The 25,338-nt window shown below is 53.2% G+C and overlaps 1 protein-coding gene across 1 annotated transcript in view; it reads left to right on the forward strand.

The window, feature by feature from the left end:
* The first annotated feature begins 3,684 nt into the window (after window positions 1–3,684).
* The window catches only part of PDIA5 (protein disulfide isomerase family A member 5), a 43,745-nt gene continuing 22,091 nt past the window's right edge, over window positions 3,685–25,338 (forward strand). Inside the window, exons 1-6 of the mRNA XM_040441683.1 lie at window positions 3,685–3,784; window positions 18,472–18,598; window positions 19,619–19,706; window positions 22,345–22,428; window positions 22,583–22,628; window positions 22,745–22,898. Of these exons, the coding sequence (XP_040297617.1) occupies window positions 3,728–3,784; window positions 18,472–18,598; window positions 19,619–19,706; window positions 22,345–22,428; window positions 22,583–22,628; window positions 22,745–22,898 (556 nt within the window). The 5' untranslated portion in view covers window positions 3,685–3,727. The remainder of the gene's footprint in view (window positions 3,785–18,471; window positions 18,599–19,618; window positions 19,707–22,344; window positions 22,429–22,582; window positions 22,629–22,744; window positions 22,899–25,338) is intronic.

Genomic DNA, 25,338 nt, shown 5'->3' on the forward strand with positions numbered 1-25,338 from the left:
CTGGGGTCAGTGAGACACTGACATTTTGTGGCGGTATACCCAGCACTGGGTCGGTGAGACACTGACATCTTGTGGCGGTATACCCAGCACTGACATCAGTTAGACACTGACATCTTGTGGCGGTATACCCAGCACTGGGGTCAGTGAGACACTGACATTTTGTGGCGGTATACCCAGCACTGGGGTCGGTGACACACTGACATCTTGTGGCGGTATACCCAGCACTGGGGTCGGTCAGACACTGACATCTTGTGGCGGTATACCCAGCACTGGGGTCGGTGAGACACTGACATCTTGTGGCGGTATACCCAGCACTGGGGTCGGTGAGACACTGACATTTTGTGGCGGTATCCCCAGCACTGGGGTCATGGGACACTGACATCTTGTGGCGGTATACCCAGCACTGGGGTCGGTGAGACACTGACATCTTGTAGCGGTATACCCAGCACTGAGGTCAGTGAGACACTGACATTTTGTGGCGGTATACCCAGCACTGGGGTCGGTGACACACTGACATCTTGTGGCGGTATACCCAGCACTGGGGTTGGTGAGACACTGACATTTTGTGGCGGTATACCCAGCACTGGGGTCGGTGAGACACTGACATCTTGTGGCGGTATACCCAGCACTGGGGTCGGTGAGACACTGACATCTTGTGGCGGTATACCCAGCACTGGGGTCATGTGACACTGACATCTTGTGGCGGTATACCCAGCACTGGGGTCGGTGAGACACTGACATCTTGTGGCGGTATACCCAGCACTGGGGTCAGTGAGACACTGACATTTTGTGGCGGTATACCCAGCACTGGGTCGGTGAGACACTGACATCTTGTGGCGGTATACCCAGCACTGACATCAGTTAGACACTGACATCTTGTGGCGGTATACCCAGCACTGGGGTCAGTGAGACACTGACATTTTGTGGCGGTATACCCAGCACTGGGGTCGGTGACACACTGACATCTTGTGGCGGTATACCCAGCACTGGGGTCGGTCAGACACTGACATCTTGTGGCGGTATACCCAGCACTGGGGTCGGTGAGACACTGACATCTTGTGGCGGTATACCCAGCACTGGGGTCGGTGAGACACTGACATTTTGTGGCGGTATCCCCAGCACTGGGGTCATGGGACACTGACATCTTGTGGCGGTATACCCAGCACTGGGGTCGGTGAGACACTGACATCTTGTAGCGGTATACCCAGCACTGAGGTCAGTGAGACACTGACATTTTGTGGCGGTATACCCAGCACTGGGGTCGGTGACACACTGACATCTTGTGGCGGTATACCCAGCACTGGGGTTGGTGAGACACTGACATTTTGTGGCGGTATACCCAGCACTGGGGTCGGTGAGACACTGACATCTTGTGGCGGTATACCCAGCACTGGGGTCGGTGAGACACTGACATCTTGTGGCGGTATACCCAGCACTGGGGTCAGTGAGACACTGACATTTTGTGGCGGTATACCCAGCACTGGGGTCGGTGAGACACTGACATCTTGTGGCGGTATACCCAGCACTGGGGTCGGTGAGACACTGACATCTTGTGGCGGTATACCCAGCACTGGGGTCAGTGAGACACTGACATTTTGTGGCGGTATACCCAGCACTGGGGTCGGTCAGACACTGACATCTTGTGGCGGTATACCCAGCACTGGGGTCGGTGAGACACTGACATCTTGTGGCGGTATACCCAGCACTGGGGTCATGAGACACTGACATCTTGTGGCGGTATACCCAGCACTGGGGTCGGCTTCTGAGATGAGGAGACACCATCGCTGCTTCTACTTAATGCCGACTTTCCTGATATAATATCAATAACTTCTGACGTTTTCCAGAAATTTCACCCGAAAGCCAAATATCCTGAACTTATTGAGCACAGTCTATAATACAATCTCCACATATCCTCGTTATAAAGCGCGGTTTTGGTGTCGCTGCGCCCGTTGCTATGTGCACTTTCCGTTATTTATCACGCCTGTTCTCGCACCAAACTTCCAAAAAACATTGAAGAGTTTTCAAAAAAAAAAAACTAATAAAAAAAACTGCGGATCAAACTAGAAAACAGGAGGGCACAGCGACAGGAGCGCACAGCGACAGGAGGGCAGAGCGACAGGAGGGCGCAGCGACAGGAGCGCAGAGCGACAGAAGGGCACAGCGACAGGAGGGCGCAGCGATAGAAGGGCACAGGGACAGGAGGGCGGAGCAAAAGGAGGGCACAGCGACAGGAGGGCGGAGCGAAAGGAGGGCACAGCGACAGGAGCGCAGAGCGACAGGAGGGCGCAGCGACAGGAGCGCAGAGTGACAGGAGGGCGCAGCGACAGGAGGGCGGAGCGACAGGAGGGCGCAGCGACAGGAGGGCGCAGCGACAGGAGGGCGCAGCGACAGGAGCGCAGAGCGACAGGAGGGCGCAGCGACAGGAGGGCGGAGCGAAAGGAGGGCACAGCGACAGGAGCGCACAGCGACAGAAGGGCACAGCGACAGGAGCGCAGAGCGACAGGAGGGCGCAGCGACAGGAGCGCAGAGCGACAGGAGGGCGCAGCGACAGGAGGGCGCAGCGACAGGAGGGCGCAGCGACAGGAGCGCAGAGCGACAGGAGGGCGCAGCGACAGGAGGGCGGAGCGAAAGGAGGGCACAGCGACAGGAGCGCACAGCGACAGGAGCGCAGAGCGACAGGAGGGCGCAGCGACAGGAGCGCAGAGCGACAGGAGGGCGCAGCGACAGGAGGGCGCAGCGACAGGAGGGCGCAGCGACAGGAGCGCAGAGCGACAGGAGGGCGCAGCGACAGGAGGGCGCAGCGACAGGAGGGCGGAGCGAAAGGAGGGCACAGCGACAGGAGCGCAGAGCGACAGGAGCGCGCAGCGACAGGAGCGCAGAGCGACAGGAGGGCACAGGGACAGGAGGGCGGAGCGAAAGGAGGGCAGTGACAGAAGCGCGCAGCGACAGGAGGGCGCAGGGCAGAGCGACAGGAGCGCAGAGCGACAGGAGGGCACAGGGACAGGAGGGCGGAGCGAAAGGAGGGCAGTGACAGGAGCGCGCAGCGACAGGAGCGCGCAGGGCAGAGCGACAGGAGCGCAGAGCGACAGGAGGGCACAGTGACAGGAGCGCACAGCGACAGGAGGGCGCAGCGCGACAGGAGCGCAGAGCGACAGGAGCGCAGAGCGACAGGAGGGCGCAGCGACAGGAGGGCGCAGCGACAGGAGGGCAGAGCAGAATAATGGCGAAGACACAATGGCGGAACGACGCTTTATTTCAACCCACACATTAAGTTATGGCGCTTGGAAGGCGAGGAGAAAAAACGGGAAGCGGTTCACAGGTGAGGGTCTGCGGAGACGCCGTGGGTTTTGGGTAAAACGTTCACACAGTGGCGGTCTATGTGGCGGTTTGTGTAAAATACACACATTAAATACACCTGGTGACGTCATTTCAGTGACACAATATTATTCTGTGCCACGAATGACATAACGTCTGCGACTGAACTACAAGTCTCAGAATGCCCAGAGAGCCATATTAAAGCCTTCCCAGGGACTACACGTCCCAGCATGTCCTGGCAGGCAGTGGGTCTATATCGGCGCCTCTGGAGCACGCTGGGAGTTGTAGTCCCGCACTGACAGGTAGCTCGTCACCTGGTCGCGGGCGCAGACGGAGGCCGAACAGACTACACTTCCCGGCATGCCCCGCTCCTGCCGTGTGCGCCTGCGCGGCCAGACGTGGCAGCCGTGTGATGTCTCCTGCCGGGCTCTGCTGGGAAAAGAAGAGAATGCTGCTGCTCCACGTCCTGGTGAGTAACGAGGGGCCCCGGGGGCCACATACCCTGCAGGGGACTGAAGGGGGGAGCGGGGGAGGCTCCCTGTCAGGGGCAGAAGAACCCTAAAACTTGTGTACAGGATCTCCTGATATACAGACTGCACCCCAACTCCACAGAGTGACCCAAGAGACCCCTGACCTAATATACAGGGGCCCCCTATATACAGAGAGACCCCCGACCTAATATACAGGGGCCCCTCTATATACAGAGAGACCCAGGAGACCCTGACCTAATATACAGGGGCCCCGCTATATACAGAGTGACCTAGGAGACCCCTGACCTTAATATACAGGGGCCCCGCTATATACAGAGTGACCTAGGAGACCCCTGACCTAATATACAGGGGCCCCGCTATATACAGAGAGACCCAAGAGACCCTGACCTAATATACAGGGGCCCCTCTATATACAGAGTGACCCAGGAGACCCCTGACCTACTATACAGGGGCCCCTCTATATACAGAGTGACCCAGGAGACCCCTGACCTACTATACAGGGGCCCCTCTATATACAGAGTGACCCAGGAGACCCCTGACCTAATATACAGGGGCCCCGCTATATACAGAGAGACCCAGGAGACCCCCGACCTAATATACAGGGGCCCCTCTATATACAGAGTCACCCAGGAGACCCTGACCTAATATACAGGGCCCCGCTATATACAGAGAGACCCAGGAGACCCCCGACCTAATATACAGAGATCCCTCTATATACAGAGCGACCCAGGAGACCCTGACCTAATATACAGGGGCCCCTCTATATACAGAGTGACCCAGGAGACCCTGACCTAATATACAGGGGCCCCCTATATACAGAGAGACCCAAGAGACCCCTGACCTAATATACAGGGGCCCCCTATATACAGAGTGACCCAGGAGACCCCTGACCTAATATACAGGGGCCCCCTATATACAGAGAGACCCAAGAGACCCCTGACCTAATATACAGGGGCCCCCTATATACAGAGAGACCCAAGAGACCCCTGACCTAATATACAGGGGCCCCCTATATACAGAGAGACCCAAGAGACCCCTGACCTAATATACAGGGGCCCCCTATATACAGAGAGACCCAAGAGACCCCCGACCTAATATACAGGGGCCCCTCTATATACAGAGTGACCCAGGAGACCCCCGACCTAATATACAGGGGCCCCCTATATACAGAGAGACCCAAGAGACCCTGACCTAATATACAGGGGCCCCTCTATATACAGAGTGACCCAGGAGACCCCTGACCTACTATACAGGGGCCCCTCTATATACAGAGTGACCCAGGAGACCCCTGACCTAATATACAGGGGCCCCGCTATATACAGAGAGACCCAGGAGACCCCCGACCTAATATACAGGGGCCCCTCTATATACAGAGTCACCCAGGAGACCCCCGACCTAATATACAGAGATCCCTCTATATACAGAGTGACCCAGGAGACCCTGACCTAATATACAGGGGCCCCTCTATATACAGAGCAACCCAGGAGACCCTGACCTAATATACAGGGGCCCCTCTATATACAGAGTGACCCAGGAGACCCTGACCTAATATACAGGGGCCCCTCTATATACAGAGAGACCCAAGAGACCCCCGACCTAATATACAGAGACCCCGCTATATACAGAGTGACCTAGGAGACCCCTGACCTAATATACAGGGGCCCCGCTATATACAGAGTGACCTAGGAGACCCCTGACCTAATATACAGGGGCCCCTCTATATACAGAGTCACCCAGGAGACCCCCGACCTAATATACAGGGGCCCCCTATATACAGAGAGACCCAAGAGACCCCCGACCTAATATACAGGGGCCCCGCTATATACAGAGTGACCCAGGAGACCCTCGACCTAATATACAGGTGCCCCCTATATACAGAGAGACCCAGGAGACCCCCGACCTAATATACAGGGACCCCTCTATATACAGAGAGACCCAAGAGACCCCCGACCTAATATACAGGGGCCCCTCTATATACAGAGAGACCCAGGAGAACCCGACCTAATATACAGGGACCCGCTATATACAGAGTGACACATGAGACCCCCGACCTAATATACAGAGACCCCGCTATATACAGAGTGACCTAGGAGACCCCTGACCTAATATACAGGGGCCCCGCTATATACAGAGTGACCTAGGAGACCCCTGACCTAATATACAGGGGCCCCTCTATATACAGAGTCACCCAGGAGACCCCCGACCTAATATACAGAGACCCCTCTATATACAGAGTGACCTAGGAGACCCCCGACCTAATATACAAGGACCCCTCTATATACAGTGACCCAAGAGACCCCCGACCTAATATACAGAGACACCTCTATATACAGAGTGACCCAGGAGACCCCGACCTAATATACAGGGACCCCTCTATATACAGAGAGACCCCCGACCTAATACAGGGACCCTGCTATATACAGAGAGACACAGGAGACCCCGACCTAATATACAGAGACCCCGCTATATACAGAGTGACCTAGGAGACCCCGACCTAATATACAGGGACCCCTCTATATGCAGAGAGACACAGGAGACCCCCGACCTAATATACAGGGACCTCGCTATATACAGAGAGACCCCCGACCTAATATACAGGGGCCCCGCTATATACAGAGAGACCCAGGAGACCCCCGGCCTAATATACAGGGGCCCCTCTATATACAGAGAGACCCAGGAGACCCCGACCTAATATACAGGGCCCCGCTATATACAGAGAGACCCAGGAGACCCCCGATCTAATATACAGGGGCCCAGCTATATACAGAGACCCAGGAGACCCCCGACCTAATATACAGGGACCTCGCTATATACAGAGACCCAGGAGACCCCCGACCTAACATACAGAGACCCCGCTATATACAGAGTGACCCAGGAGACCCCGACCTAATATACAGGGCCCCGCTATATACAGAGTGACCCAGGAGACCCCGACCTAATATACAGGGCCTCGCTATATACAGAGAGACCCAGGAGACCCCGACCTAATATACAGGGCCCCCTCTATATACAGAGACCCAGGAGACCCCCGACCTAATATACAGAGATCCCTCTATATACAGAGTGACCCAGGAGACCCCGACCTAATATACAGAGACCCCTCTATATGCAGACTGCGCCCTATGTGTAGAGGTCCCTGTGTTATATCTCGGTGCCGGGGTCACACTGTAGCCCAGTAACTTGTAGTCATCACCCCCATGTACGTTGACCCCCCCTGTAGTCGGTGTTCCCCACTTCCCGTGATGCGGTCTGTGGACCTGGGGGACGTGTACTTCTGTAGGTCAATCAAAATGTTACCAAGTTGGTAAACGTGGCCGAATAAAAGGGTCGGTGTCCAGTCTAATGTATGATGGGAAGTGCTGCGACTTTCTAATATACTTTGTTTTTCATGCATTCGCCATTTTCAAGATCTTTGCTGGTTGTCAGTGACTGGAAAGATTCTTCCAGGAGCAGACAACCCCAATGCTCCAAACGTCTGCTCCATCACCCACCCACAGTCCCTCTGTGCCGACACTGCTGCCCCATCACCCACTCGCAGTCACTCTGTGCCGGCACTGCTGCCCCATCAGCCACTCGCAGTCACTCTGTGCCGGCACTGCTGCCCCCTCACCCACCCGCAGTCCCTCTGTGCCGGCACTGCTGCCCCATCACCCACCCGCAGTCCCTCTGTGCCGGCACTGCTGCCCCATCACCCACCCGCAGTCCCTCTGTGCCGGCACTGCTGCCCCATCACCCACCCGCAGTCCCTCTGTGCCGGCACTGCTGCCCCATCACCCACCCGCAGTCCCTCTGTGCCGGCACTGCTGCCCCATCACCCACCCGCAGTCCCTCTGTGCCGGCACTGCTGCCCCATCACCCACCCGCAGTCCCTCTGTGCCGGCACTGCTGCCCCATCACCCACCCGCAGTCCCTCTGTGCCGGCACTGCTGCCCCATCACCCACCCGCAGTCCCTCTGTGCCGGCACTGCTGCCCCATCACCCACCCGCAGTCCCTCTGTGCCGGCACTGCTGCCCCATCACCCACCCGCAGTCCCTCTGTGCCGGCACTGCTGCCCCATCACCCACCCGCAGTCCCTCTGTGCCGGCACTGCTGCCCCATCACCCACCCGCAGTCCCTCTGTGCCGGCACTGCTGCCCCATCACCCACCCGCAGTCCCTCTGTGCCGGCACTGCTGCCCCATCACCCACCCGCAGTCCCTCTGTGCCGGCACTGCTGCCCCATCACCCACCCGCAGTCCCTCTGTGCCGGCACTGCTGCCCCATCACCCACCCGCAGTCCCTCTGTGCCGGCACTGCTGCCCCATCACCCACCCGCAGTCCCTCTGTGCCGGCACTGCTGCCCCATCACCCACCCGCAGTCCCTCTGTGCCGGCACTGCTGCCCCATCACCCACCCGCAGTCCCTCTGTGCCGGCACTGCTGCCCCATCACCCACCCGCAGTCCCTCTGTGCCGGCACTGCTGCCCCATCACCCACCCGCAGTCCCTCTGTGCCGGCACTGCTGCCCCATCACCCACCCGCAGTCCCTCTGTGCCGGCACTGCTGCCCCATCACCCACCCGCAGTCCCTCTGTGCCGGCACTGCTGCCCCATCACCCACCCGCAGTCCCTCTGTGCCGGCACTGCTGCCCCATCACCCACCCGCAGTCCCTCTGTGCCGGCACTGCTGCCCCATCACCCACCCGCAGTCCCTCTGTGCCGGCACTGCTGCCCCATCACCCACCCGCAGTCCCTCTGTGCCGGCACTGCTGCCCCATCACCCACCCGCAGTCCCTCTGTGCCGGCACTGCTGCCCCATCACCCACCCGCAGTCCCTCTGTGCCGGCACTGCTGCCCCATCACCCACCCGCAGTCCCTCTGTGCCGGCACTGCTGCATAAGTTCCCCTCCTGTCCTGAGAGTTTGTTACAATGTATCAGTGCAGTCCAGGCTGTTTAGCTTGTGGGGAACTGACAGGACTGGATACAAATGTAACATATACTGTGAGGAAAGCCTCTGGGTGTAAGCAAAATGACCCCATTCACTGATTGCAAGCAGAGATCTGCTGAGGAATTGAAAGCTGCAGAACTTTTTGTGGTGGCCGAGTCTTTCAGGTGAAGCTTGTTGGATCACTAGGACGTCCCCGGCGATCACCTTATCTATTGTCCTCTATTCACATCAGGTTTATCGGCCACGCCTGCCCCCCCTATCATCCTACGGCCAGCGACCGCTCCTTCCGCACGTGTGACCGGCGAGGCTTCTGCCTCAGGTGTAGTGTTTTTACAAACCTCATTCGGATGTGGGACAGAAATATCCGGCAAACCTGCCTCACGTGTCGTCTCTTAAAGGGATCTTCCTGCACTTCTGACTCCCCAGACAGGACTGCGGTCGGGGAACCCCTTTTCTGCAGATAGGTTCCTGTCTCAGAGGGGGGACCCCAATCTATCAGACGTTTATTGCCTATCCTGTGGGCATACCTGCGTCAGACCATGATGTGCTCGAGGATCTTCCATACGTCTGAATGGGCTTGAATAGGCATCACCGGTGAATCTGTCCTGATGTGTCTGGGTTAGGGCTGCGGTAAACGATTATTTTAGTAATCGAGTAAACTAATAAGAAAAACCTTCTTAAAATAACGTATTTCCTTATAAAAACAGTATTTGTATTCCTTACACTGGTACAATATACATCGTGTCAGAAGAACAGCCGGATGGACCGTGTCGGGTGTAGCTGGAGACCGCCGGCTGCTGCAGCCATGGACTGTAATGGGGTCCGGCCTTGTTACAGCGTTCAGGTTGGGTTTTGGCCGGACTAAAATAGCTTTGGACGATACGCAGCATGTATGCCGGACCACATTATAGTCAATGAGAGCATATAGCTGGTTGTATCCGGCTATGCCCCATACGGTGCAGTGACCTAGCATTTTGATGACCCCTCCCAAGTCAGTCAGCCTTGCCCTCAAATCAGTCCCCCCATGCTGCAAGCCCGCAATCAGACCCCCATGCCACCATGATCAGACCCTCCCTTGCTGCAATCAGAGCCAGACCCCCATGCCATCAGATCAGCCTCTCCATGCCATGTCCCCCAGTGCCCCCATGATGGCACTTCCATCAGCCCCTCCATGCCATCCAGATTGCCATGATGTCCCCCTTCTCCAGCGCCTCCATGCCATCCACAATGTCCCCCACGTCCATCAGATCAGCCCCGCCATCACAGGATCCCCCCGCCGCTAACTATATACTTCCCGTTCCTGGCAGTGCGGCATGCGCTGACACATGGAGTCCGCAGGAGACGGATCTTCATCCCAGCATGCACTGGGGGGGGACCGATGTGTGCACGCAAGGCTCTGGCCACTGCAGCGCGGTGCCGAGTCGGGAGGCCACGGAGCGGTGAGTGAGAAGCTTCACTTCACTCGCGCTTCGTGGTCACGTGATTTAAACGAATCCTCGATGCAGGGAAACTGCATCAAGGATTTTTTTGCCTCAATTACATCGATGAATCGTTTCAGACGTTCACAATCGGCAGCCATATGATGCCCGTGAATCAGTCCGCAGCTGCGGGGGACGCTCTCTGTTATCGTCCGGCTGCGGGGGCGCTCTCTGTTATCGGCCAGCTGCGGGGGACGCTCTCTGTTATCGGCCGGCTGCGGGGGGCGCTCTCTGTTATCGGCCAGCTGCGGGGGACGCTCTGTCATCGGCCGGCTGCGGGGGACGCTCTCTGTCATCGGCCGGCTGCGGGGGACGCTCTCTGTCATCGGCCGGCTGCGGGGGACGCTCTCTGTCATCGGCCGGCTGCGGGGGACGCTCTCTGTTATCGTCCGGCTGCGGGGGCGCTCTCTGTTATCGGCCAGCTGCGGGGGACGCTCTGTCATCGGCCGGCTGCGGGGGACGCTCTCTGTCATCGGCCGGCTGCGGGGGACGCTCTCTGTCATCGGCCGGCTGCGGGGGACGCTCTCTGTCATCGGCCGGCTGCGGGGGACGCTCTCTGTCATCGGCCGGCTGCGGGGGACGCTCTCTGTCATCGGCCGGCTGCGGGGGACGCTCTCTGTCATCGGCCGGCTGCGGGGGACGCTCTCTGTCATCGGCCGGCTGCGGGGGACGCTCTCTGTCATCGGCCGGCTGCGGGGGACGCTCTCTGTCATCGGCCGGCTGCGGGGGACGCTCTCTGTCATCGGCCGGCTGCGGGGGACGCTCTCTGTCATCGGCCGGCTGCGGGGGCGCTCTCTGTCATCGGCCGGCTGCGGCCGGCGCTCTCTGTCATCGTCCGGTTGCGGGGGGCGCTCTCTGTCATCGGTCGGCTTTTGGGGTTATTTTTGGGCTTTCTCCCCCGACCTCGTCCTCCCGGATGCAGCAGGAAGCCTCTCATTTCCAGCCTCGTCCTCCAGCCCTGCGGCTTCTGGTGTCTTGTCAAACAGCTGACACTTTATCGTAGGTCTGAGGCCGCAGTGAATTGGCACCAACCCCTCCCCCATCCCTGCCTCTCGGCACGCTCAGGAAATTCCAGGATTCTCCGCTGTCTGGACAGGATCCTGCTCTTGTTAGCAGAACTTATCCGGTACTGATTCTGAGTGGCATCATATCTTATTCTCCAGTCACATCCAGAGCTGCAGCAGTGTTGTTGCATCATTTATTGTTACTTTTTATGGATGATCCTATTACCTGATAGCTTTCTCCTGTCCTGATAGATTGTTACAATGTATCAGCGCAGATAACAACGTATCAGTCTGGGGGATGTTCACCTCTCAGAGGATTGGTCTACACTGGATACACTTGTGACAAACCCTCAGCTGTGAAAAGTATTAGAGCTGGATGGGTTTTTTACACTCCAAATGTGCACAGCAATGTTCCCATTTGCTGACAGCAAGCAGATATTGTGAAAACACTGAGAAATTAAAATCCCAATTCTATTAGAAAGTTCCTGCACTTATCATTGCTGATTATCGCCGTCAGTCTGGAGATTCTCCTCCGGTGGCACAGAAGTCGTGAATACTGGTCACCTGGCGTAGAGCGAGGGGCAGCGGAGGCTTCAGGTGTCGCCCCCATAATGACAGTTGGCAGCGGTGCCCGCTATAACTGAAGGATTACAGATCATGTAACTTGTGGAAAGGATATTTGGGGTTGGCATCTTCAGATCTCGCCCGCCCCTGCGGTGGGGCCATTACGGTGTCAGATGATTATCGGATTGTGCTGCCAGGTCCAAAACGCTAGGATGCAGGTAGATGGCGGTAGATTTATAAACCTGGGGTCCCCCAACCTAGAACAAGAGACGACCTCTGCCCGGCACATGCCATCTGCCTGCGCTGGTATACCCCCATATCACTCACCTGGCAGGGGAGCCGGTGCCCACAGGTGATTCTGGGCGATGCCAGCTCATGTGGCGCTCGGGGGGGCACTGCCCGGGTGGTTTTACCTGGATCTGAAGTCTGCCCAGTGACTGCTGCTTTATTTGGGGTGTTGGGCACAAGCTGTGGAGTTACCCCATAGACTGCAATAGTCCTGAAGCTGAACCTGCCCCCCCTATACATGGCACCATCATGTGTCCTGTCCACAAGAGCTGACAGTCTAAAGCTGCGGGTGCAGGTGTGACCCTGGATGAGGTGACTGGGTCTCTGAGCAAACACGTCTTAGGACAAATATTGATTTTGGATTCACTTGGAAGAGGAACTACGAAACGGCGCGGCGAGGAACCCGTCCTTCGAGTCGCTCAGATCCTGGAATATGGCCCCGGGGTGTTTATAGAAGGAGGCAACGCCCGCTACCCGCTGGCAGGGGCCACGGTCTGGGTGCACAGCCAATACCTGCAAGCCAGGTATGGTTGGATTGTCAGCTCTTGTACACAGATACTGCCACGTGTGTTTCCTGTGGACGGCCCCTGGAGTATTAAGTGGATGTAACCAGGGGCCCTTGGCAGGAATAATGTGAGGGCCCTTATGCGACCCTCTTATAGACTTTGATTCAGTTCCTCACCCTTTTCAGAGTCTCTGCTTGCAGTCAATGAAATGTATACATTCTGTCTTGGTCCTGGTCACACAGCTGAGGATTTGATACAGTGTATCAGTGTATCCTCTGTGAGATTAATGCAGCATATATTAACACTTAATTTTCCTCAGCAATGCGGGCACATATGGACATGGGGCCAACACAGATGTCTTCAGCAGCTAGGAGAACATGTAACAGGTCAGCCGGGGTCACAGGGACAAACCTGCCGGCAGATGGGCTTTAACCTCTTGGGGACACATGACGTACCGGTACGTCATGTGTATTTCTGATAACCGCCGTGCGGCAGGCGGTGATCGGAACTGGGTGCCTGCTGAAATCAACCAGCAGGCACCCTGGAACAATTGCGAGGGGGGTCCTGTGAACCCCCCCCCCCCCCCCCGTATCGGCGATCGCTGCAAACCGCAGGTCAATTCAGGTTTACAGCGCTGTTGGAAGTTTCTGATCCGCGGGGATCAGAGACTTCAAAGTGACCTAAAGTTTCATCTGCTGGCGGTCTGTGCAGGGGGAGAGGGGCGGGCGGGCGCGCGATCATCCCGCCCGCCCCCTCTCATTTCCAGGAAGGCCGAGTGGTTAGCAAGCAGAGTGTCAGCACATTGCTGACAGTCTGCTTGAAACGGCTGACATCTGTGCTGTGATGTCAGCCGTTTAACCCCTTCCATGCCGCGGTCCATTGGGACTGCTGTATGGAAGGGGTTAACAAGGAGGGAGCTCCCTCCCTCTCTCATTGGGGGCTGCTGTGCCTTTTCAGTTCCCGACTCTGTTATGGCAGCGGGTGATGGTTACCATGGCAACTGGACGCCTTCACAGGCTTCCGGCTTTCCATGGTGCTGATTAAACTTCTGCTAAAGGCAGAAGTCTGATCAGACTAAGTGTAAAGTGAAAATACAGTGCAGTACACTATATAGTGTACTGTACTGTATTATACAGACATCAGACCCACTGGATCTTCAAGAACCAAGTAGGTCTGGGGAAAATAAAATAGAAAAAAAAGTTTAAAAAAAACAACACATTTATCACTGATTAAAAAATAAAATGCACTACACATATTAGGTATCGCCGCGTCCGTAACAACCTGCTCTATAAAAATATCACATGACCTAACCCCTCAGGTGAATACCGTGAAAAATAAAAACGGTATAAAATAAAAAGCTATTTTTGGTCATCTTACATCACAAAAAGTGTAATAGCAAGCGATCAAAAAGTCACACGCACCCCAAATAGTGCCAATCAAACCGTCATCTCATCCCGCAAAAATCATACCCTACCCAAGATAATCGCCCAAAAAACTGAAAAAATTATGGCTCTCAGACTATAGAGACACTAAAACATGATTTTTCTTTTGTTTCAAAAATGAAATAATTGTGTAAAACTTACATAAATAAAAAAAGTAGACATATTAGGTATCGCCGCGTCCGTAATAACCTGCTCTATAAAAATACCACATGATCTAACCTGTCAGATGAATGTTGTAAACAACAAAAAATATAAACTGTGCCAAAACAGCTATTTCTTGTTACCTTGCCTCACAAAAAGTGTAATATAGAGCAACCAAAAATCATATGTACCCTAAAATAGTACCAACAAAACTTCCACCCTATCCCGTAGTTTCCAAAATGGGGTCACTTTTTTGGAGTTTCTTCTTTAGGGGTGCATCAGGGGGGCTTCAAATGGGACCTATGGCGTTCCTTTCCTTCTGCGCCCTGCCGTATGGCGTTCCTTTCCTTCTGCGCCCTGCCGTGTGCCCGTACAGCAGTTTACGACCACATATGGGGTGTTCCTGTAAACTACAGAATCAGGGCCATAAATATTGAGTTTTGTTTGGCTGTTAACTAGTGTTGAGCGAACTTGTGTTTTAAGTTCGGCGTCTAAAGTTCGGGTTATCGAAGAATCGCGTTATGGATTCCGCTACCACGGACCATAAGTTATGGTCCGTGGTAGCAGAATCCATAACGCGATTCTTCGATAACCCGAACTTTAGACGCCGAACTTAAAACACAAGTTCGCTCAACACTACTGTTAACCCTTGCTTTGTAACTGGAAAAAAATTATTTAAATGGAAAATCTGCCAAAAAAGTGAAATTTAGAAATTTTATCACTTTTCCATTAATTCTTGTGGAACACCTAAAGGGTTAACAAAGTTTGTAAAATCAGTTTTGAATACCTTGAGGGGAGTAGTTTGTAAAATGGGGTAATTTTTGGGTGGTTTCTATTATGTAAGCCTCACAAAGTGACTTCAGACCTGAACTGGTCCTAAAAAAGTGGGTTTTAGAAATTTTCAGAAAAATTTGAAGATTTGCTTCTAAACTTCTAAGCCTTGTAACGTCCCCAAAAAATAAAATGTCATTCCCAAAATGATCCAAACATGAAGTAGACATATGGGGAATGTAAAGTAATAACTGTTTTGGGAGGTATTACTATGTATTGTAGAAGTAGAGAAATTGAAACTTGGAAATTTGCAATTTTTTCCAAATATTTGGTAAATTTGGTATTTTTTTTATAAATAAAATAATTTTTTTTTTACTCCATTTTACCAGTGTCATGAAGTACAATGTGACGAAAAAACAATCTCAGAATGGCCTGGATAAGTCAAAGTGTTTTAAAGTTATTCAAACATAAAGTGACACTGGTCAGATATGCAAAAAATGGCCGGGTCCTTAAGGTGAAAATGAGCCCAATCCTTAAGGGGTTAATCTACTACTACCACCCCTGTTTACACTACTACTACTACTACCCCTAGTACCACTCATATATTTACACTACTACCACACTTCATACTGATAGGGAGCTTAGAGTGTGAGCTCCTGGGGACAGCATGATGAGAATGTCTGTACAGCGGTGTGGAATATGTCAGTGATATATAAGTGATGGGAATGTCTGTACAGCGCTGTGGAATATGTCAGTGATATATAAGGGATGAGAATGTCTGTACATCGCTGTGGAATATGTCAGTGATATATAAGTGATGAGAATGTCTGTACAGCGCTGTGGAATATGTCAGTGATATATAAGGGATGAGAATGTCTGTACATCGCTGTGGAATATGTCAGTGATATATAAGTGATGAGAATGTCTGTACAGCGCTGTGGAATATGTCAGTGATATATAAGGGATGGGAATGTCTGTACAGCGCTGTGGAATATGTCAGTGATATATAAGGGATGGGAATGTCTGTACAGCGCTGTGGAATATGTCAGTGATATATAAGTGATGAGAATGTCTGTACAGAGCTGTGGAATATGTCAGTGATATATAAGTGATGAGAATGTCTGTACAGCGCTGTGGAATATGTCAGTGATATATAAGTGATGAGAATGTCTGTACAGCGCTGTGGAATATGTCAGTGATATATAAGAGATGAGAATGTCTGTACAGGAATATGTCAGTGATATATAAGGGATGAGAATGTCTGGACAGCGCTGTGGAATATGTCAGTGATATATAAGGGATGAGAATGTCTGGACAGCGCTGTGGAATATGTCAGTGATATATAAGGGATGAGAATGTCTGGACAGCGCTGTGGAATATGTCAGTGATATATAAGGGATGAGAATGTCTGGACAGCGCTGTGGAATATGTCAGTGATATATAAGGGATGAGAATGTCTGGACAGCGCTGTGGAATATGTCAGTGATATATAAGGGATGAGAATGTCTGGACAGCGCTGTGGAATATGTCAGTGATATATAAGGGATGAGAATGTCTGGACAGCGCTGTGGAATATGTCAGTGATATATAAGGGATGAGAATGTCTGGACAGCGCTGTGGAATATGTCAGTGATATATAAGTGATGAGAATGTCTGGACAGCGCTGTGGAATATGTCAGTGATATATAAGTGATGAGAATGTCTGGACAGCGCTGTGGAATATGTCAGTGATATATAAGTGATGAGAATGTCTGTACAGCGCTGTGGAATATGTCAGTGATATATAAGTGATGAGAATGTCTGTACAGCGCTGTGGAATATGTCAGTGATATATAAGCCAGGCTATGAGCTGTGCGCTGCGATTGGCCAGCGCTGCAGCAAGGGACACGCCTCATACAAAAAATCCCTCCAGTACAGCAGAGGGAGCGCAGACACCGGAGCCTATACCGGGTGAACGGAGCGGCGCCCAGACATACTAGTAAGTGCAGGGGGACCCCTGGGCGCCGCTCTGCCCACTGATATAGTTAGTTTTTAGTTTGTAGAGTAGTGAAAGGTCCTCTTTAAGACTGTAATGAATGTGGTTTGACGGTAGCAGTTTATCCGTCAGTAAGCAGCTTTACAAAAGTCGCACGTCTTTACGAAAAAGTCGCAAGTTTTTATGAAAAAGTCGCATGTTCTATTAAAAAGTCTCATAAGATAAGCATGGTCCTCACTGGAGTGAAATTGCGACTTTTTAAATAATCCCAATAGTAAATCTGTCTAGAGATTCATTTACATAAGAAAACACACCCACTTTCAGAAAACTGGCGAGCATAGTGCAGAGCAGAAAAAAGTCGCAAATTTGTGCGCAGTTTTAGCGTTTGGGACTTTTTTTGGGACTTTTTCACTCCATTATTCTGACCTGAGCTAATGATAAATCTGGCCCATAGTGTTGTGTGTTTCTTCCAAACAACTCCACTTTGGTGTCATCTGTCCACAGAATATTTTGCCAGTACTGCTGTGGAACATCCAGGGGCTCTTGTGCAAACTGTAAACCTGCAGCAATGGTTTTTTGGACAGCAGTGGCCTCCTCTGTGGTATCCTCCCATGAAATCCATTCTTGTTTAGTGTTTTACGTATCGTAGATTCGCTAACAGGGATGTTAGCATATGCCAGAGACTTCTGTAAGTCTTTAGCTGACACTCTAGGATTCTTCTTCACCTCATTGAGCAGTCTGCGCTGTGCTCTTGCAGTCATCTTTACAGGACGGCCCCTCCTAGGTAGAGTAGCAGCAGTGCTGAACGTCCCCTATTTATAGACCATTTGTCTTACCGTGGACTGATGAACAGCAAGGCTTTTGGAGATACTGTTACAACCCTTTCCAGCTTTATGCAAGTCAACAATTCTTAATCGTAGGTCTTCTGAGAGCTCTTTTGTGCGAGGCATCATTCACATCAGGCAATGCTTCTTGTGAAAAGCAAACCCAGAACTGGTGTGTGTTTTTTTATAGGGCAGGGCAGCTGTAACCAGCACCTCCAATCTCATCTCATTGATTGGACTCCAGTTGGCAGACACCTCACTCCAATTAGCTCTTGTTGATGTCATTAGTCTAGGGGTTCACATACTTTCTCCACCTGCACTGTGAATGTTTACATGGTGTGTTCAATAAAAACATGGTAACATTTAACTCTTTGTGTGTTATTAGTTTAAGCAGACTGTGATTGTCTATTGTTGTGACTGAGATGAAGATCAGATCACATTTTATGACCAATTTGTGCAGAAATCCATCTCCTTCCAAAGGGTTCACATACTTTTTCTTGCAACTGTATAAGGGATGAGAATGTCTGTACAGCGCTGTGGAATATGTCAGTGATATATAAGTGATGAATAGAATGATAGAACTGCTGTGAGAGCTGACACAGCAATAGAGAACAGTGCAGACCTGCATGCCACTCTGGGTCAGTGGAGAGTTGGATGACGCCCCCTATTATTAATGTCCTGAGAAGATGGCGGCCGCAGTACATGGTCCTTAGTCACTTACCCTGTGCTGGTCGCTCTTCTTACAGATCGTCTTCCCATCCATCCTCCTGGCGCTAAAAATCTCTCCGCTCATCGAAAAAGTCAGCGACCACAAGGACTTTAAGAAGCTGCTGCGCACTCGCAATAACGTGCTGGTTCTGTACTCCAAAACAGGTGAGGGTGCGCTGCTGATCTCACACGCGGGGGAGGGGTTATTAGGAGGCGTCTGGAACCAGCTGAAATTGCAAAACCGAGAGTGAAAATCTTCATGTAAAGTCTTTGGACTCTCGTGGGAGGCACGCTTGTGATTCTGGCTGTATAATCTCTATGTAGTGAGCTCCCTCTAGTGGTGGCTGTATAATCTGTATGTGAGGAACTCCCTCTAGTGGTGGCTGTATAATCTGTATGTGAGGAACGCCCTCTAGTGGTGGCTGTATAATCTGTATGTAGTGAGCTCCCTCTAGTGGTGGCTGTATAATCTGTATGTGAGGAACTCCCTCTAGTGGTGGCTGTATAATCTGTATGTGAGGAACTCCCTCTAGTGGTGGCTGTATAATCTGTATGTAGTGAGCTCCCTCTAGTGGTGGCTGTATAATCTGTATGTAGTGAGCTCCCTCTAGTGGTGGCTGTATAATCTGTATGTAGTGAGCTTCCTCTAGTGGTGGCTGTATAATCTGTATGTAGTGAGCTCCCTCTAGTGGTGGCTGTATAATCTGTATGTAGTGAGCTCCCTCTAGTGGTGGCTGTATAATCTGTATGTAGTGAGCTCCCTCTAGTGGTGGCTGTATAATCTGTATGTAGTGAGCTCCCTCTAGTGGTGGCTGTATAATCTGTATGTAGTGAGCTCCCCCTAGTGGTGGCTGTATAATCTGTATGTAGTGAGCTCCCTCTAGTGGTGGCTGTATAACCTGTATGTAGTGAGCTCCCTCTAGTGGTGGCTGTATAACCTGTATGTAGTGAGCTCCCTCTAGTGGTGGCTGTATAATCTGTATGTAGTGAGCTCCCCCTAGTGGTGACTGTATAATCTGTATGTAGTGAGCTCCCTCTAGTGGTGGCTGTATAACCTGTTATTAGCTCCCCCCAGTGGCATCTTTAGACAGGCAGAATCTAATCATGTGACTTTATGGTTAGTGCTCTTATCACTAAACTTTATTTACAATGTACTTAGTAACAATCTTCATTTTGTGTTTTCAGCCAAGGCTGCTGAGCGTCAGCTAAAGCTGCTGTCGGATGCGGCGCAGGATGTGCGGGGCATAGCTACCATATCATGGATTGACTGCGGGTATGATGCCGATTACATTGCTTCCTGTTCTCAAACTACAACCCCCAACAGGCAGGACCCACCAGACGCAGTGAGACCCACTGGGACGTCCGTACAGGACCTGTGATTTACCCCAGTGTTTCTGCCGTTTCTGTCTGGCACTGGCTGTTGTGGTGAAGTTGTATCTTGTACTCCGCTCACATCCAGAGCTGCGTTCACAATCCTGCCGGTAACAGGGCGTCACATTTTCATAAAGCGCTGAACTCTTCTAACCGGCACTATGCGCGAGATAAGCGCTGCCTCCCTGTGCACGGCAGCAGATCCTGCACTGAAGGAAATGTCCAGTTCTGCAGCCTGCACGCTACAGGAAGACTGGTAAATTTGGTTGCAGCTCTGGGAAATGATATAGGTAAGGCCTCATGCACACGACCGTATTTTTTCACGGTCCGCAAAACGGGGTTTCGTTGGTCCGTGTTCCGTGACCGTTTTTTCGTCCGTGGGTCTTCCTTGATTTTTGGAGGATCCACGGACATAAAAAAAAAGTCGGTTTGGTGTCCGCCTGGCCGTGCGGAGCCAAACGGATCCGTCCTGAATTACAATGCAAGTCAATAGGGACGGATCCGTTTGACGTTGACACAATATGGTGCATTTGCAAACGGACCCGTCCCCATTGACTTTCAATGTAAAGTCAGGAGTTAATATACCATAGGATCGGAGTTTTCTCCAATCCGATGGTATATTTTAACTTGAAGCGTCCCCATCACCATGGGAACGCCTCTCTGTTAGAATATACTGTCGGATATGAGTTACATCGTGAAACTCATATCCGACAGTATATTCTAACACAGAGGCGTTCCCATGGTGATGGGGACGCTTTTAGTTAGAATATACTACGAACTGTGTACATGACTGCCCCCTGCTGCCTGGCAGCACCCGATCTCTGACAGGGGGCTGTGATCGGCACAATTAACCCCTCAGGTGCTGCACCTGAGGGGTTAATTGTGCATATCATAGCCCCCTGTAAGAGATCAGGGGCTGCCAGGCAGGAGGGGGCAGACCCCCCTCCCTCCCCAGTTTGAATATCATTGGTGGCCAGTGTGCGGCCCCCCCTCTATTGTAATATCATTGGTGGCCAGTGTGCGGCCCCCCCTCTATTGTAATATCATTGGTGGCCAGTGTGTGGCCCCCCCCGCCCCCCCTCTATTGTAATATAGAGCTCCTCCTACTGGTAAGTGACAGATCATTAAGCAATGCGCCGCACAGACCTGTCACTTACCAGTAGGAGGAGCTCCCGGCCGGGCACAGACAGCGCAGCAGCTAGCAGGTAAGTATGATGCTTCTAATATTGTAATATTGCTAAGTAACCATGGCAACCAGGCCTGCAGTAGCGTCCTGGTTGCCATGGTTACCGATCGGAGCCCCAGAGCGATTAAACTGGGACTCCGATCGGAATCTCCGCTGACACCAATGATCGGGAAGGGGGGGGGAGAGGGGAGGCCGCACACTGGCCACCAATGAAATTACAATAGAGGGGGGGCCGACGGAGGCCGCACACTGGCCACCAATGATATTAATACAATAGAGGGGGGGGGGGGGGGCCCCGCACACTGGCCACCAATGATATTACAATAGAGGGGGGGGGGACGGGGGGGGCCGCACACTGGCCACCAATGATATTACAATAGAGGGGGGGAGGCCGCACACTGGCCACCAATGATATTACAATAGAGGGGGGGGGTCGGGGGAGGCCGCACACTGGCCACCAATGATATTACAATAGAGGGGGGGGGGGGCCGGGGGAGGCCGCACACTGGCCACCAATGATATTACAATAGAGGGGGGGGCCGGGGGAGGCTGCACACTGGCCACCAATGATATTACAATAGAGGGGGGGGGGGGGGGGCGGGGGAGGCCGCACACTGGCCACCAATGATATTACAATAGGGGGGGGGGTGCCGCACACTGGCCACCAATGATATTACAATAGAGGGGAGGCCGCACACTGTGCCACCAATGATATTACAATAGAGGGGGGGCCGGGGGGGCCGCACACTGGCCACCAATGATATTCAAACTGGGGAGGGAGGGGGGTCTGCCCCCTCCTGCCTGGCAGCCCCTGATCTCTTATAGGGGGCTATGATATGCACAATTAACCCCTCAGGTGCAGCACCTGAGGGGTTAATTGTGCGGATCACAGCCCCCTGTAAGAGATCGGGTGCTGCCAGGCAGCAGGGGGCAGTCATGTACACAGTTCGTAGTATATTCTAACTAGAAGCGTCCCCATCACTATGGGAACGCCTCTGTGTTAGAATATACTGTCGGATTTGAGTTTTCACGAAGTGAAAACTCCTCTCTGAAAAAGCTTTTCTGCAGACGGATCTTCGGATCCGTCTGCATGAAAGTAACCTATGTCCACGGATCACAGACGCGGATGCCAATCTTGTGTGAATCTTGAAAGTCAATGGGTCCGCGAAAAAAAAACGGAAAACGGCACAACGGCCACGGATGCATACAACGGTCGTGTGCATGAGGCCTAAAGAAGAGGAATCCCGGAGTTACTCGTGGTTTATGAAAGAGCAATTGCAGCTCTGGATGTGACCGGGGTCTCTGACGTGGGATGTGCACGCTCCGGTCACCTTTTCCTTCTTAATCTTTCCAGTGACTCCGAGAGCAGGAAACTGTGTAAGAAGATGAAAGTGGACCCTGGCGCGAAGACTGGAGGCGCCGAGCTGCTGCACTACAAGTAGGTGACTCACAGCCTGGCGGTATTATTGCTGCTGTGTGAAGAATTGTGATTGTGGCCCCTCCCCCTTACAGCAGTAAATCTGAGTTCGTATTCCTGCAGTGTAAAGCAGGGGGGAAATCCTGAGCGTTAGACTGACTGATTTGTCTTGCAGGGATGGGACGTTCCACACCGAGTACAACAGACCGCTCACACACAAGGTGGGTGTCCGTAGACTGGTCCCAGGAATGCACCCGCCAGCAGTGTGTGCGCTCACTCGCCCATGAGGCGCCTCCGGTGCTTGCACACTGATTTTCACGTTTTCTCTTTCCCTCAGTCCATGGTGGCTTTTCTGAAAGACCCAGAGGGGGCGCCGCTGTGGGAGGAGAACCCTGACGCCAAAGACGTTGTCCATATTGACAGTGAGAAGGATTTCCGGAAGCTTCTGAAGAAGGAAGATCGCCCCCTGCTGGTGATGTTTTACGCCCCATGTGAGTGATGTCTGAGCTGCGGTGTGTCCTGTGCCGTGCCTCTGTGTGCGCGTGGTGGGGGGTTAATCGCACGCTAATTGTGAGAATCCTTTTAGTTTACCAGTGTCTGTGCTGAGCCTCGCCCGGGGCTGTTGTGCCGCACCACGTATACACCCCATCATTGACACCCCCGACACCCGCCACGCACCTCCATAATCACTATAATGCTATATACATCACATTACCCCCCACAATACACTTCTCTGCTCCTCCTGGGTCCATTCTGCCTCACCCTGAAGTTCTCATGTTCTCTGCTCTTCCTCTGTGCACTCTGCCCCTCTCTCTCTCTGCTCTTCCTCTGTGCACTCTGCCCCTCTCTCTGCTCTTCATCTGTGCACTCTGCCCCTCCCTCTGTTCCTCCTCTGTGCGCTCTGCCCCTCCCTCCCGTTCCCCCTCTGTGCACTCTGCCCCTCTCTCTGCTCTTCCTCTGTGCAATCTGCCCCTCTCTCTGCTCTTCCTCTGTGCGCTCTGCCCCTCCCTCCCGTTCCTCCTCTGTGCACTCTGCCCCTCTCTCTGCTCTTCCTCTGTGCACTCTGCCCCTCCCTCTGTTCCTCCTCTGTGCGCTCTGCCCCTCCCTCCCGTTCCTCCTCTGTGCACTCTGCCCCTCTCTCTGCTCTTCCTCTGTGCACTCTGCCCCTCTCTCTGCTCTTCCTCTGTGCACTCTGCCCCTCTCTCTCTCTGCTCTTCCTCTGTGCACTCTGCCCCTCTCTCTCTGCTCTTCCTCTGTGCACTCTGCCCCTCTCTCTCTGCTCTTCCTCTGTGCACTCTGCCCCCCTCTCTCTCTGCTCTTCCTCTGTGCACTCTGCCCCCCTCTCTCTCTGCTCTTCCTCTGTGCACTCTGCCCCCCTCTCTCTCTGCTCTTCCTCTGTGCACTCTGCCTCTCTCTCTCTGCTCTTCCTCTGTGCACTCTGCCCCTCTCTCTCTCTGCTCTTCCTCTGTGCACTCTGCCCCTCTCTCTCTCTGCTCTTCCTCTGTGCACTCTGCCCCTCTTTCTCTGCTCTTCCTCTTTGCACTCTGCCCCTCTTTCTCTGCTCTTCCTCTGTGCATTCTGCCCCTCTCTGCTCTTCCTCTGTGCACTCTGCCCCTCACTCTCTGCTCTTCCTCTGTGCACTCTGCCCCTCTCTCTCTGCTCTTCCTCTGTGCACTCTGCCCCTCTCTCTCTGCTCTTCCTCTGTGCACTCTGCCTCTCTCTCTCTCTCTGCTCTTCCTCTGTGCACTCTGCCTCTCTCTCTCTCTGCTCTTCCTCTGTGCACTCTGCCCCTCTCTCTCTCTGCTCTTCCTCTGTGCACTCTGCCCCTCTCTCTGCTCTTCCTCTGTGCACTCTGCCCCTCTCTCTGCTCTTCCTCTGTGCACTCTGCCCCTCTCTCTGCTCTTCCTCTGTGCACTCTGCCCCTCTCTCTGCTCTTCCTCTGTGCACTCTGCCCCTCTCTCTGCTCTTCCTCTGTGCACCCTGCTTCTCTCTCTGCTCTTCCTCTGTGCACTCTGCCCCTCTCTCTGCTCTTCCTCTGTGCACCCTGCCTCTCTCTCTGCTCTTCCTCTGTGCACTCTGCCCCTCTCTCTCTGCTCTTCCTCTGTGCACTCTGCCCCTCTCTCTCTGCTCTTCCTCTGTGCACTCTGCCTCTCTCTCTGCTCTTCCTCTGTGCACTCTGCCCCTCTCTCTCTCTGCTCTTCCTCTGTGCACTCTGCCCCTCTCTCTCTCTGCTCTTCCTCTGTGCACTCTGCCCCTCTCTCTCTCTGCTCTTCCTCTGTGCACTCTGCCCCTCTCTCTCTCTGCTCTTCCTCTGTGCACTCTGCCCCTCTCTCTCTCTGCTCTTCCTCTGTGCACTCTGCCCCTCTCTCTCTCTCTCTCTCTCTCTCTCTCTGCTCTTCCTCTGTGCACTCTGCCTCTCTCTCTCTCTGCTCTTCCTCTGTGCACTCTGCCCCTCTCTCTCTCTCTGCTCTTCCTCTGTGCACTCTGCCCCTCTCTCTCTCTCTCTCTGCTCTTCCTCTGTGCACTCTGCCTCTCTCTCTCTCTGCTCTTCCTCTGTGCACTCTGCCCCTCTCTCTCTCTCTCTGCTCTTCCTCTGTGCACTCTGCCTCTCTCTCTCTCTGCTCTTCCTCTGTGCACTCTGCCCCTTTCTCTCTCTCTCTGCTCTTCCTCTGTGCACTCTGCCCCTCTCTCTCTCTCTCTCTCTCTCTCTCTGCTCTTCCTCTGTGCACTCTGCCCCTCTCTCTCTCTCTCTCTGCTCTTCCTCTGTGCACTCTGCCCCTCTCTCTCTCTGCTCTTCCTCTGTGCACTCTGCCTCTCTCTCTGCTCTTCCTCTGTGCACTCTGCCCCTCTCTCTCTCTCTCTCTCTGCTCTTCCTCTGTGCACTCTGCCTCTCTCTCTCTGCTCTTCCTCTGTGCACTATGCCCCTCTCTC

Source organism: Bufo bufo, chromosome 7 (assembly GCF_905171765.1).
Source record: "Bufo bufo chromosome 7, aBufBuf1.1, whole genome shotgun sequence".
NCBI lineage: Eukaryota > Metazoa > Chordata > Amphibia > Anura > Bufonidae > Bufo > Bufo bufo.